The 14884-nt window shown below is 47.0% G+C and overlaps 1 protein-coding gene across 1 annotated transcript in view; it reads left to right on the top strand.

Moving 5' to 3' along the window:
* The window catches only part of ST8SIA2 (ST8 alpha-N-acetyl-neuraminide alpha-2,8-sialyltransferase 2), a 79772-nt gene extending 65151 nt beyond the window's left edge, over positions 1–14621 (top strand). The window contains exon 6 of the mRNA XM_084756118.1: positions 10373–14621. Within this exon, the coding sequence (XP_084612244.1) occupies positions 10373–10658 (286 nt within the window). The 3' untranslated portion in view covers positions 10659–14621. The remainder of the gene's footprint in view (positions 1–10372) is intronic.
* The last annotated feature ends 263 nt before the right edge of the window (positions 14622–14884 follow it).

Here is a 14884-nt window from a genome sequence, read left to right as displayed (position 1 = left end):
TTGTCTTGGCTGAAGAGATGGCTCATCAGTTAAGAACACTGGCTGCTCTTCCAGAGGTCCTGAGTTTAATTCCCAGCAACCAACGTGGTGGCTCACAACCATCTATAATGAGATCTGATGGCCTCTCTGGCATATAGGTGTCCATGCAGATAGAGCAGTCATATATAAAAAATAGAAAGAAAAGAAAGATTGTCTATAGTATTCAAATAGTGACATTTATTTGTGTGTATGTGTGTGCAGGTGTGGTGACGGTGGTGGTGGTGTGTATGTATGTGTATGTGTGTGTGTGTATGTGTATGTGTATGTGTGTGTCCCCAAGATGTCATTCCTTAAGAGCCATCCATTTTTCCCATATCCAGTTTCTCACTGTAATGTGAAGCTCACCAAATAAGTTAGAGAGTTGACCAGAGAACCCCAGGGATCTGCCTGTCTTTACAAGCCCAGCACTGTACCCCAACTTTTTAAAAATGGCTTCTGGAAATCGGGCTTTACCAACTGAGCTATCTCTCAGCCTCATTTATTTTTAATGGTGGTGGTGGTGGTGGTGGTGTGTGTGTGTGTGTGTGTGTGTGTGTGTGTGTGTGTGTGTGTGTGTTAAATAAGTATACATAGTAGAAAGAAAAATCCAAATTACATGAAAGAAGTTTAGATGAAAAGGAAGTTAGCGCCCTCATCTCTCATCCTGCTCCAGGAGGCAAGCAGTAAAGCTGGCTCCCTGTGTCTACGTCTCTTTTTACACATAGGGAATTTGTGTTCCCTCACAGCTTTCTAAACTCTGAAAAGTATTCCATATGGACACATACCACCTCATGGTCCCTCAAAGCTGCCTGGCCGTACATGGTACATCTGGCTCATCACCTGTGTAGCAGAGGCATTGTTCCCAGGCTTTGCTGCAGTAATCAGGAATCCGTTCATCAGTTACAATGATTTCTGCAAGCATATATGTGTCTGTGGGCTTGCTCTTTAGAGTGTCTTTGCTAAAAAGGGAGATGGATGTACGCCTTGTTGATTTTTATGGATATTGCCAAATTGTCCTCCCTAGAAGCAGGTACCAATTTACTTTCACCTATAATTATTGAACATATCCGCTTTCCCAAAACCTCCCTAAAATATGCACTAACAACATTTGTCATCTTTACCAATCCAGTGAAAACTGGCATCTGGTTATTGTTTGAGACTGGAGTCCTTTGATCGTGAGCAAGTTGGATATAATCCATTTGTTTGTTTGTAGCATTGATATGACTCTAGGATCTGGCCACAAGGTTTAAGCTACCAACAAATGGTCTTTCTGTAGTCCTCCTGGCCTTCTAGAGTCACAGGTAATGCTTAAGCATGGAAAACAGTCTCTCTACACCCATATTGTAGCAAGAGGAGCCCCTCTAATACCAGCATCATGGCTTTTATTTTTACTCCTTTGTTAAGGAAAGGTACCATCTAGATTGGTGTCAACCTGTCACGTGCACAGTCCTGGTTGTTTTCGGGATGGGTAGAATAAGACTGAGTGAGCCCACACACCTGTCTTGATGGTGCCCCCTCCCCCCACAGTGACCTCATTCGGCAGTTATCACTGAAGACTTGTGACATATATGCTTCAGGCACATCCTATGCTAGGACCTAGGGTTACACAGAAACAGGAAGTCTCCCTGTTTCTTATAGAATTTAGAAGTGCAGGGAGGAAGTGATAGGCAAACACATCAAGTGCGGCGTGGTGGGTACTGTGCTATGGGAATCAGCACACAGGACCAAAGTCATCCAGAGAGGCCCTGAAGGCTTCCTCAGGGATATGGCAACTGAGAACATTCAAGAGCAGCTGGCCAAAACCATATAGGAAAGGCTTTGGAGGTAACCAGGACGCTGTGGTGACAGCTGGGTGGTACAGAGTAATGGTGGAGAAGATTTGCAGCCCCAGATCCCTGGTATGTGCAGCCTGACTGGGGCCATTGCTTTTGTCCTATGTATTCATGGGATCATTGAAACTTTTGGTGGCTTGGTCATGTTTGAGCTGTACTTGAGCTAGGTAGATCATTGGTGTAGACAAGCCTGGAGACCTAGATACCTAGGGACCAGAAGCCTCCCTCATTCCTGTGGCTTCACTAAAGTAAGTGTGTGTGTGTGTGTATGTGTGTGTGTGTGTGTGTGTGTGTGTGTGTGTGTGTGTATTGGTCAGAAGTCAACCTCAGGTGCCAACCACCTCCTTGGTTTTTTGAGACACAGTCTCTCACTACGGGCCATAAAGATTAGGCTACCCACCTCCAACTTTTGGAGGGATACGCTCCAGTCCCCATGTTTGCAAGGCTGGCACTTCACCAACTCTTGACAGCAGCCCCCAATTCTAAGGTAAAGCCAGAACTTTTATGTCATGCAAAATGGACAAACCCATCCTATCCTGAGATAAACCAGGGCGTAGCAGAGACCTCAATGTACAGCCAAGGAAGAACAGCAACGGACCGTGGGACCTTTGAGTTCGTGCTGAGGGTACTGATACAGAGGGCTGCAAAGTAGTAGCCTAGAGAGTGCATCCCCTTCCCTGCTCTCCTGCCAATCTTGTCCAAAGCCTCACCAAGTGCCCTTCACATCTCCTTGCAAGATATGTCTGGTTATTATGAGCCCTGTCGCACAGTGTTATTAGCTTCTTGGAGAAAGCCCTCTTTGTCCCTTCTCCAACCAGTGGCGGCCACCATTCTCACTACATACTGCACCCAAGAGTCCAGGGTAAAGGGAGGAAGCATTTTACAAACAGCTTTGGCAATCCTCATTGACTGCTGTCCATGCTCATAAAATACGGTCCTTAACCATCGCCGTCATTGGGGTGGCCAATTTGAAGAATAATTACTGCCGTCTTTGAGGTTACTTTGCCTTCTAATTAAAATCTCAAGACTAAGATATTAAAGGTGCATTGTCAATACAACTCTCTGGATACACCCAGCTAACCTCATTTGGGAAGGCAAAATTAATTAGTTTGTGTTTTAACACCCAGCTGTTATGCCAAGAAAGGAGTCGTCCACAAAGCAGCCACGCACACAGTCTCTAAATTGGCCAGAGTGACCGAGGAGACAGAAAAGAAATCGAGAGCGATCTGTTCCTACATAACACAGTCAGTTTCTATTACAAGTTGTTCATTAAATGGAGTCCCTGTGTCCCTGTCAGACACAGCTCAAAAGTTCTTGCTTACCCTGGAGGCAGAATGGGGAGCAAATGGGTCCCTCCACCAAGAGCGACCACACTTCTGGTTTATTCTGGAACCTTGTGGGCCATTAACGCCTTTCCCAGTTAGTGATTATGGGTGGAAAATCTGGCACTAGCATGCTCTGTTCCTGTCCCCACTGTCCACATTTCCATAGCTTTGCACACTGCCAGCCTCCCCTTTTCTTCTTTCCCACATCTTTCTATTTTTCAATTTCATCTGAGTGGAATGTATTTGGCACACAACAGACCTCAGCACTACCGTTTCCAGACCTGATACAATGGCAAAGCCCAGAGTCCTAGCAGTTTAACACAATAGATGCTGTGTCTCACTCTAACCAAATGTGATGGGAGTTGTTAGGGGCTTTCTTCCAATCAGTGGTTTGGAGATCTAGGATGCGTCCTGTTTTTAGCCAGCCTATCTCCAGATCAGGGGGAGATAAAGCAGAAGCCTCTCTTATTGTAGCCTGGGTACCAGATTTGGTGATACAGCCCAGCTTAACCTCAGGGGTGCTAGGATGTTTGCGTGGGGCCGGGGGAGGCGGGAGTGCACTGTGGATTCCAGAAGCGCTCCTGTCTCTGCCTAGGGCCACAGGTACAGCATGAAGGATGTTGGATGACTGGATCCTACAAAGAAATGTAATCCTTGGCCCCAGGTCCTAAGCACAGAAGAGGAGTAGGGGGAATGTTCATGGTGATGGTAATCAGGTAGTGTGACTGACAGGTTGAGCCAGGGAGGAGCTAGGGGAACAAATGGAACCTTTTCCAGGAAGGTGGGGTGAATGTGATTAGTGTCGGGAAAGAGAAAAAAAAAGGAGTTCACCCTAGAAGCAGACAGAGAAAGGTATGGGGTGGGGAGACGCCAGCACATGCATGTCCTGTCACCCTCCCCGGCTAGCGCCTTGGCTGTCCCATTGATGAAACCCAGCTCCTTTCTGGGCATAGCACTACTGGCCTGAATGGAAATTCATTCCCAAAAGCCTTCGCCTGCTAAGGCCTTACTATCAAAAAGTAAACAAAACACAAATCCCTAGAAGGCATTTGGTGGTCTTAGCTCAGGGATTGGCAAATCCACAGGCAGGACACCACCAGTGCCTCTTATGTCACGGGATAATGTCAACTGCAATTCTCTTGCCTCTGGATAACAGTAGTTGTAGCTACAGCTGTGTCACCCCAGCCCTGACCCACTAGGAATCACTACAGGGTGAAAGATGCCCCGGAGGCCAAGATTGGGACACACACATTTTTATATCCAAACTCTGCCTGACCCAATGCATATGACTCTCGCTTCTGCTCAGGGAAATTGCCCTGGTTCACGACTCTCGCCTCTGTTCACTGAAAGAGGAAGACAAGTTCAATCCAGGAGGCTGGTACTCTAACCCATAGACTGATTGATTCTGTCTGACTCACTCAGTAAGGTCTCATGTGATTTTTTTTTTAATGTATTTTTGCTCATGTGGGAGTTGAACCCAGAGCCTCACCACTGAATAGCCTCAGTGCTATAAAAACATTTAAATTAGTTACTAGTATTTTAAAATTTGGAGAATTTATATTTTTTTTTAAAAAAACAACTTCTAATGCTTTTTTTTTTATCAGAAAATCTTAGTGTCATCTTACCGAACAACAGTAAAATTGGTCACCATCCCCACTGCCACCATCCCCACTGCTCCCACATGTGGCAACACTAAGGCTGGACATTGGTTTTCCTTATACACATCCCTACTCTCAATTTACTCCATTACACCTCTGCCGGGCTGCTGCGCTGGCTGGGTTCTCATCCTTCCTTACATTTACTCTGTTGCCCTTTTCCCTCCAAATATAGCCCACATTCTGGTTCTTTCTGCAGATCCACCTCCTAGGCAGAGTGGGAGTTACTGGAGAACGTTATAGGAATCTCAGTGTGCAGGCTACAGCTCGGAGTGGGCCCTAGGCAGCTAGCTCCTAAAGCTCCAGTGTTGCAGTGGGCAACTAACTAAGAAACTTTGCATTAGGGCCGAAATGCAAGAGGCTAGGTTAGCAAAGGGCAAGCTCCCCATTCCTGACTGTGTGTCAGTTGAGGTAGATAAACATTTCCCAGGGTGTTTGGGAGGACTGCACCATAGGCTAACCTTCTGAAAGGCATCCTTTAAAAAGGTAAAATAAAATAAAAGCCTTTACTGAAGTACAATTAATGGCTGTTAATTCACATCTTGTGACTACTGTTTGATGCGTTGTAAATATACAGTCACGAAATCATCAGCACCATCTTGCTTTAAAGACTTTTATCACTACCAAAAAACCCTATTATATCCATTTTCAGCCCGATTTGGAGTCATCTCTTTACAGTCTCCCTACCTTTGTCCCCCAGGGCCCTCCTGAGCTCATCTCATAACCCTGTTGAGTACAGAGAGTTCCATGGTGGCCAAGGATCCCCAACTTCAGCATCAAGCGTCCCCAGACCATCAACTGCGCTTCCTGCCTGTTAGCTACTGAATAAACAAACAGCCTCACGGGCAGACCCATATTCCAGCACCATCCACCCCGCTGGCCACCCATGTACTGGCAGGGCTAGACGACAAAGGACAAAGGACATGGATATGGAATCAGAGGACCTGATGATTGTAGCCCCTGTTCAACTCCTCACCAAGTAGGGTCTTGCTTAGTCCTTGAGAACTGTCTAATGGCTCAGTCTGTGCTATGGCCGCTATGTAAAACTCTGGGTGAGGGGTAGGGTACTGAGAGAAAGCTACTGGACTCAGGGCCCGACCTCAGTTGAAACACAGTGGGAAGGGAGTGGCTGTGGAAGGTGGATAGGATGGTTGGTGTTTTAGTCAAGTTCTCTTGAGTAACAGAATCCATAGAATGAATGGGGGGGTAGATTTATTATAATGACTGTGGTCCAGCTAGTCCAACAACGGCTGTCTATGAACGGATGTCTCAGCCAGTCTTCTGTATATGTGGAATACTGAAGAAGCAGGCTCTAATGCCACGGAAAGGATGGTCTTTCTAGTGAAGCAAGAAAGTAAGCAGGCAAACAGCAAAACCTTCCTTCTTCCAGTTATGTACATATTCTTTAGGGGAGACCCAGATTAAAGGGGGGTCTTCTCCCATCCAAAGATCTGGACTCAAGGTGTGTCTTCCCACCTCCAAGATCCGGATTAGAAATGGATCATTCCACTTCAAATTAAGAAAAAATAATCCTTTAGAGGTATGCCCCAGCTTTTTAGTTTTAGTTAATTCTAGATGCGGTCAAGTTGGGGAAGGAGAAGGGTCACAAGATGGACTTTTAAAAGCTCGGGATAGTATTGATAGGTGGGGCAGTTGAAAGGAAACCCCGCAAAATACAGCATTTCAGAAACACCCAAGCAACTACAATCAGCCCTTCAGGTATCCTATGGAGCCTTATAATAGTGGTATTAATTCCCCACTAGGCTTACGATCTCCAACATCAGTGTCCCCAATGGAGTCTCTCATCTGTGGAAAGGCTGGAAGATGCTGTCTACCTGTCTTAGTTAGGATTTCTGTTGCTGTGAAGAGACACCATGACCACAGCAACCCTTAAAAAAAAAAAACCATTTAATTGGAGCTGGCTTACAGTTCAGAAGTTTAGCCTGTAATTGTCACAGTGGGAAGCATGGTAGCATGCAGGCAGACATGGTGCTGGAGAGGTAGCTGAGAGTTCTACATCTGGATCCACAGGCAACGGGAAGAGACAGTGAGCCCCGGGCCTGGCTTGAGCTTCTAAAACTTCAGAACCCACCCCACCTCCCACTTCTTCCAACAAGGCCACACCTCCAATAATGTCATTCCCTGTGAGTCTAGGGGGGCCATTTTCATTCACACCACCACGCTACCCCATCAATTCAGAACTAGATATGCTCAGGGCCCCATGGTGTGGGTCCTATATGAATTCAGCCTGTCTCATCCATCCTTCAGTTCAGGAAGACCCAGGAGAAACCTACTTAGAGTCCCAAACCCATTTACATTATGAGGAGCAGGGCAAACACAGAAGGCAATTTACACAGGCCTCCCTGTGACCAAAGGAAAGAAGCCTACAGGCACTGAGCACTGAGAGATATCAGTTAACCTGGACCCCCATGGGACTTATTACACATAGGCTGCCCCTCATAGTCTCAGTTTATTTTCTTTCAGGCAAATGGGTTGGGGCACCCCAACCCATGGAAAGTAGGTCATGGCCCTGTGGAATCTCAGTGCAGGGAGAGAGAAGACTAAACACAGCCTCCTGTTCTGCAGTCAGCCCTCCTTCCACATAAGGGCTAATATGCTTCTTCAGCAGCCATGACCTCTCAGCACAACAGGCAGCAAGACAGATGACCCACTGGGAACCAGAGTATGTCGGAAAGGCACACATGCTCACTGCAGTCCCGTGAGACTTCAGCAGCCTGGGAAAGGAACTATTACACAGGGGACCTCAGGTTCAGGCCAGAGACCAGAACAAAAGAGCAACAGAGTCTTGATAAGGGAAACACTAGGAGACAGCACAGAGCCTTGGAGTAGAGCTGTGGTCATTTACACTGGGGGTTGGGGCGAGGCTGGTGCAATGTAGGGAAATAGGAAGCCGGAAGTGTAGCCATTTCTTGTGGAATTTCCACTGTGGGATTTGGATAGCATGTGGAGCAGGGAGAGATTTCTGAGAGATGTCCAGGAGGATGTGAAAGGGAATTGGGGGACAATGGTTAACCATCACCATAGAAACATCAGCAGTATAGAAAAGAAAGGACAGGTCTGTGTTGTGTCTACAGACTTGCTCCTTGCTGTTTTTCAGTTGCATTGTGTTTACAGTTACCAGAGCCACTGCATGGCTCTCTGTCTTTGTTACTCCATCTGATTCCCTGTTGGAAAGTCCAGTGATGGGAAGTTTCTAGATTCAGACAAGATAAAATAAGGAGAGACACAAGGAACAGGATCTCTGAGTGACAGACATAGAACAACCATGGTTGTCCAAAGGACCACCTGGCTTCCACTGTGCCCAGGACTATCATAGGCCTGGTTACAGCCATATGGGTCCCCAGCCTCCTAACTCAAGGTCCAAAGTGACAATCCAGTCACAACAGAAAGATAGTTCTGTTGGAGAAGTGGGTTGTAGGTATCCTCAAAATGCCTTTTATTTGGTCAAACACTGCAAATACTGCATACCTTTTGGTAATGGCCTGGATTATTAAGCATCTGAAACCTCATCAGATTCATCAGCTAAAGCTCCCTCCAAAAGCAAGGAAATGGTCTAGGGTTGCCTGTGGGATCTTTTGGGTTCCCTTTTTTGAGGTGTAGAAAGAGCCATTGTGCATAAAACAGCTTCTTGGGCTTCTAGGAAGCCCTGCCCTCCTCTCCACTCCCTGCCAGCTAAAATCACCATGAAGGATATAAGAACCAGGCTTACCCTTCAGCAATAAGTAAAGGTTTTACTCTGGTGTCCTTCTGCTTCCAGCATGAATTTAACTGGCTCATTTGAGGATAAAGTTGTATTTGTTGCTGTGCTGCAGGGCCATCAGAAACTGAACTGGTCTGCAGTGGAAGAGTGGCGAGTGGAAGCCCATGAGAGGCATTACCGTGGAGGTTGTCTGTTCAAAGACAGCAAATCATGGTCTCAGTCTGGTCTAGAGACACCTTGGGCAAGCACAGCGGTCAGCAATTCTGCCTTCACATTGGCATAGATGCCTAGCTATTAAAGTCATTTGGCTGAGGGCAAGTGGAACTTTAACTACAAATAAGGAGGAGGGGCCACCCAGAGCGCGCTCCACATCCATACAGTAGGAAGCAAGACTGATAGCAAGCCGAAGGTTTCTCCCATGCAGGAAATTTCTAGATACTGTTGGAAATGCTGGAACCTGGAAGTGTCAGGACTATGCATCCAAGTGAAGAATGAGATCCATCAGAGAAAAGATGGATTTCTTGAAGACACAGATAGCTAACAGTGGCCCCTTGCATGCTGTGGTTCTGGCTAAGGTACACAGAAATGCACAATACTCCACTCACCTGGGATGCCTGTCTAACACCCTGCTTTCCACACTTCTCCCATCACTCTTTGCCAGAGTCCCAAAGGCAAGGAACACTGACTTCCTACTTAAGGTATATAATAAGATGGAGCGGCAGGTCTTTGAAAAAAATGTGTAGACAGAATCTAGTCTTAGAGCCCAAACCACTGTCCAGAGCCTCTTGGCTCTGCAGAGATGCTGCATGCATGGTCAGAGAAGGTTGGTCACCTCAGAGGGCGGGGCTTCTGGGAGCACTGATAGGAAAGAAGTCCACCTGTACGTGCTTAAGTGGAGAAGACTTATGAAGCCGTCTATAAGGCAGCGGGCATTGTGTAAGCAAACATGCTTTAAGCAGGATCAGGGCCAAGCTTTGACATATCCATATATGTTGATGGTAGCTCTCTTATGCTCTAACTTAGTGTGGTTGTACAGCCATTATCAAAGCCATATGGTTGCAAAGCCAAAAAAAAAAAGTATTTATTATCCAGCCTATTACAGAAAACCGCTAAGCCTGCTTCAGTTTTCAGTGGGTCTGAGTTCAAAGAAAAGTACTGCCCCTTCCCACATGGATGACCTTGGGCTGCCAGTTTTCACATTGGCACCCGAGACCTCATTGACTCCCGCACATGAAATCGCCAATCAAAGATGCAGTCCAGGTGCTCAATCATTGGTGGTTGTCAGACTTCAGAGAAGGAAGCCTTGCGCCTATGGCTTGATTGGTTCTTGGAGTGGCAGGATGTGGGCTGCTGGACAGAATAAAATGTCTTTCTTCTTAGAAAGAAGTATTCCCAAACACATTTCTTCATTATTTCTGTACATGTTTATTTATAACGTATATCATTAGTGGATGCTTGGGCGTGTGTGTGTGTGTGTGTGTGTGTGTGTGTGTGTGTGTGTGTGTGTACACGTGATGGCCAGAGGTTGATTTCAGGTATCTTTCGTCTCCATCTTCTTTTTAGAGACAGAGTCCTTGCTAACCCCTCAGCTCACTGGTTGACTGGGCTGGCTGGCCAGTGAGCTCCAAGGATCCTCCTGTTTCCACTGGGCCCCTACACAATAGGGATATAGGTATACTCCACCACACCCTGCTTCTACATGGGTGCTAAGGATTCCAAACAGGTTCTTGTGCTTGCAAGGCAGGCATTTTACCAACTGAGCCATCTTCCCAGACCTTATGGTTTCTTTTTTTAACTCCTTTTTTCTTTTTTCTTATCCAGATATTGGCTGACCAACAAAGTCCACATCAAAAGACCAACCACTGGCCTCTTGATGTACACCCTGGCCACACGCTTCTGCAATCAAATCTACCTCTATGGTTTCTGGCCCTTTCCACTGGATCAGAATCAGAACCCCGTCAAGTACCACTATTATGACAGCCTCAAGTATGGCTACACCTCCCAGGCTAGCCCCCACACCATGCCCTTGGAATTCAAGGCCCTCAAGAGCTTACATGAGCAGGGGGCATTGAAACTGACTGTCGGCCAGTGTGATGGGGCTACGTAAGGAGGGCGACCCACGGGACTCAGTAGCTCACTTTCCTGCCAGCTACACCACAGGCAGATGGGAGTCGGGGTGGCACAAACAATAGAACAAGCAGGCTAGTGGTTTTCTTTGTTAAAGTGTAAAACAGTGACCAGAATATATATATCTATACCTGCATATATATATTGACCTGAGTATTTATAACTGTGTGGTGTTCATCTAGCATTAGGCAGATAAGCCACAGGAAGAAGGTGTGGAGAACCCACCTGGACCAGATGGAGACTCAGTTCATCTTTGGGGGCAGAAGGACTTGACATGCAAAGAAGCCAGTCCCGTGACTTTGGATGACAACCCGCCTCCTGGGCTGGATGGATCTTTGGGCTCATGGTTGAATGAAGAGCCACCTGTTGTCAGCTTCCCCGAACCTCTGAGTGATGTGGATTCTGGGTAGCCCAGACCCAGAGAGGACAGCTTGGACCAGTCTTAAGAGGTGCAGTTCATGGAGGAGAGACCTTGGAGAGTTCCACTGGGAAAAGAGGGAAAAGGAGACCAAGCAGCAGAAGTCAAACCAGAGCTAAAGGCCTTGTTCATGAACTTGAGAGTGCAACTGTTCAAAGGACAAGCACAGATGGCACATGTGTCCCAGACAGGCCTTCACAGCTATGGAGAAAGCTCAATGGACAGCCTCGTGTTCTGGATTGACAAGTACCACCTGGGACTTAGTAGGGTGGAACAGCAGATGGTCCTAAAGAGGTAGATTGTTGTAAACCATGGTTCTAGAAACTTGAGCTTTTCTAGGAGTTTTCCCCGCAGCAGAAAAGGACAAAGGAGTATCCAAAGTACAGTCATTTTGCTGGGTGTGGCCCACTAAGAAGGAAGTGCTCCTAGAAATTTAATTTCCAGGTTAGTTTTCATCCCATCCCTGTAGAATGTCACATGAGGGAACTCTATTGTCCCATTTGCCACCAGAAGGACACAGCAAACGCTTGAAAGGGCACAGTCACAATAGAAATCATCCTGTTCAAAACATATAGAATCGCTTTTCTAGGTACCCCACAGAGCCTCAGAGCTGGACACCTGGAAGACTGTGAGCATCTAGCCCTGGATCTCTGCAGTCACTCTCTGTTTACTTTCTGCATCCTGCACCCTGAGGGTCCCCTGCAGCCAGCCTATTGTGCCAGTGTCACTTTGTGACTGTCCCATCTTGACAGTCATACCTGCCCACACCAAGCTCCACCATGGAGATTTTCAGCTCTTCCATGAGAGGTCCCAGTGTCCACCCTACCCACCTTCCCACCCTCACCACCCCCACTTCCCACCGGGCCCTCATATCATCAACGGTGGCAGTTTTTGCAAAAAACCTTTCCTCCTCTATTAAGATTCCAACTTAAGACTTGTTTTCCTTGTAAAAGCCTAAAGCCAAACACTGGACATAGTCTCCAGGGGGAAATCTGGGCTCATTGCCAACAACTTAGGGGTCACACACAGCAAAGCCTCAGCCAGCTTGATGTGTTAGATGCAGTCCCTCGCCTGATAAATAATGGTGTTTTAAAACATATTTGAAAGATAAGTATAGGAAAAAGAAACTATTATCTTGAAGGTGAAGAGAGTTAAGAAAAGTAATCAAGATCCTCTCTCAAGCATATGAGGCCTGACGTAATTAATCAACAGCCATTCAGAACATGACACTCGCTCTAAACTAATGGCTGATGGGAAGTGAGCAGAAACAATAGAGGGACACCGTAGGACCATTAACCCTGTGTACAGTCCCTCCAGCTCCAAACCAGAATGATGACCATACATCCCCACGTTTCCTTCTTTGTTCTTGTTGTGGTCTAAAGCTTGGGATTTGGGATTTGCATCATAAAAATGAATATTTAAAAAAGCAACAGCCCTAACAGCCTCCCTGGGAACCGAGTGGTTCGCCCTCCTCATGAGCAGCAGAAATAATTAGCATCATATTTTATACGTCTCCGGAGCCTTCTATCTTAAGGCTCTCAAAGGCTCTAGAAGACATTTAACTTGTAAAGTTTGCACCGCCCTGGAGGAGTAGGTAGACTCACCAGCAGGGCCTTGTGTTAGTAAAGCCCTTGGATGTCAGAACGCTCCATGCAGAATCATGAAAAACGCACCCAGAGGTCAGGCTCTAGAGGTGACCCCAAGTTCTACCCAGGATCTTCTCTCTGCAGAGGAGTTAGAGGGCCAGTTGTTAGGATTTAACCTAACGGGAAAAGGGCAGAGGTCCCAGGACCACCCGTATGTGCTCTTTCCCTATCTCAGCAGGCCCTGGGCTGTGGGAATGATCTGGGCTTGTAGCAGCAGGAACTCCATGGGCCTTAGCTTTCCCTCTCCTCATTCTTCTCCAGCCAAACTCACAGTCTACAGCCAAGTGTCCTTTACTGCCTACTGAGGACTCACTTGGGGCTGGGTTCCACTAAGTCTTTTAACATCGGCTGGCTGACCTTGGCTAGCCCCAGGGAGGCACAGCATCCACCTTTAACCTCATTGAGGCAACAGTCAGTCAGAGCATCGCATCAGCCTCAGCCAGTCCCCTCTACTGTTGGCTATCAGTCACCTCCTCAGTCCACCTGCCTAAGCCTGCTTGACCTCCATTTACTTTGTGCTCCCCAGTGACCCCTCCCTCAGACTCTGCCATCACAAAGAAAGAAAGAAAGAAAGAAAGAAAGAAAGAAAGAAAGAAAGAAAGAAAGATCGGTATCCACTGGAGGAGTTATGTGGAGACCTTGGAAGGGTCTCCAGTCCCTGGGCCACTTTTTTTGTTTCCTCTCCTAGCCCACTCCTGGGACCAGCATCTCAGCACCCTCTATGTACTAACTTGAAAGGCCTGTCTCATTGCAAAGCTCTACAGTGAATTCTCCTGGGCAAGATACCACATTCTTAAGATTTTACCCCTCCCATCCCAACCTCTACGCCCATTTATTTATATATTTATTTATGTATTTATGAGTTATTTATTGGCATTCCTGTCTTAGGCTGAAAAGGGAGCCAAGGAAGAGCTGCCCATTTTTCCCCTCTCTTCTCACTGTACCACACAGTAGCCATTCCTTCCAATAAGGCCCTCCCCAAAGGCCTATACACGGTGCATCAGAAGAACCATGCTTTCTTTCAGACCTAACCACCGCCCAAAGAACACCCTCCCCTCCCCTTAGCTCTACGAGAAACGCCAGTTCTAGGATGACACACTGCTGGTTTTAAACACACTCTACCTGCTCTGCCATCTGAACTCAACCCATCTTGAAGCTAAGTAGACCACCTGTCTCCCTGCATGATTTCTTTTCCCATTGGAACACCAATGATTCTTTCGGCACAGTCTGGGACCCTAAGATGACCACTGACTCTTCCATGCATTCCCCTCATTCCTCTTTCCAACTAGACCCAACCTGCCTCTACTTGTCCTGTAGACCCCTTAGTAGGGGCGTCCTCTCCCAGCCCTCCCTGAGCATGCGCAGTGGTATGTAACTCCAGCTCCTCACAGCCCTTGATAATCCCCTGGCCCATAAAAACATGCCCATATTTCTCCTGACATAACAGAGTACCCAGTCAGGTCCCCTCATACCCTCCACTGGCCAATCCAGAAGAGTTGTCATTGTTGGGAGAAGGCGCCATGTTTTCTGGCTCTGTGCCTTTGGCCTTGCAGTTCTCATCTTCTGGATCACTCTTGAGTTTCTTCCGAGGCCCATGCAGAAACCGCATCCTCCATGAAGCCCTCCCTGATCCACCAATGCTGGGATCTCTCCCTCCACAGAACCACCGCAGCACTTTATTTGTACCTTTCTCATGGCACTTACCATATTCTGCCTTGTATTATAGCTACTTGTGCACTTGTCCTGTCTCTGTCCTTAGACTGTAAGCTTGCCGAGGGCAGGCACTGTTTTATTCATCTGTATCCATCACAGCTCTAGGCGTGGTGCATAGCACACAACCGTTGCTCAATAAATGTTTGTTGGATTAAAGCCTGGATGTCTTCAGAGGATTTTATAGTGAGTGAAGCCATTTTGCATCCATCATGTCAAAAGTACCTTCCAAAACGTCATGTGGGTTGGACCAAAACAGAATAAATAGGTCATTAAACTGAGGCGACAGCCTGCATGGAATTTTCACCAAAGTTCTACCCTCACTCCAGGGCTTTTTCTATAAATCCATGTGGTTAGAGCACTCACTGTAAACTAAAAATTGACTTTAGCTAGATGTGGGCTTGGCTGCCCCCAGTCAGTGTCACATCTTCC

This window comes from Acomys minous (assembly GCF_964271855.1).
Source record: "Acomys minous genome assembly, chromosome: 2".
Classification (NCBI taxonomy): domain Eukaryota; kingdom Metazoa; phylum Chordata; class Mammalia; order Rodentia; family Muridae; genus Acomys; species Acomys minous.
This window is presented reverse-complemented; position numbering and strand designations above follow the sequence as displayed.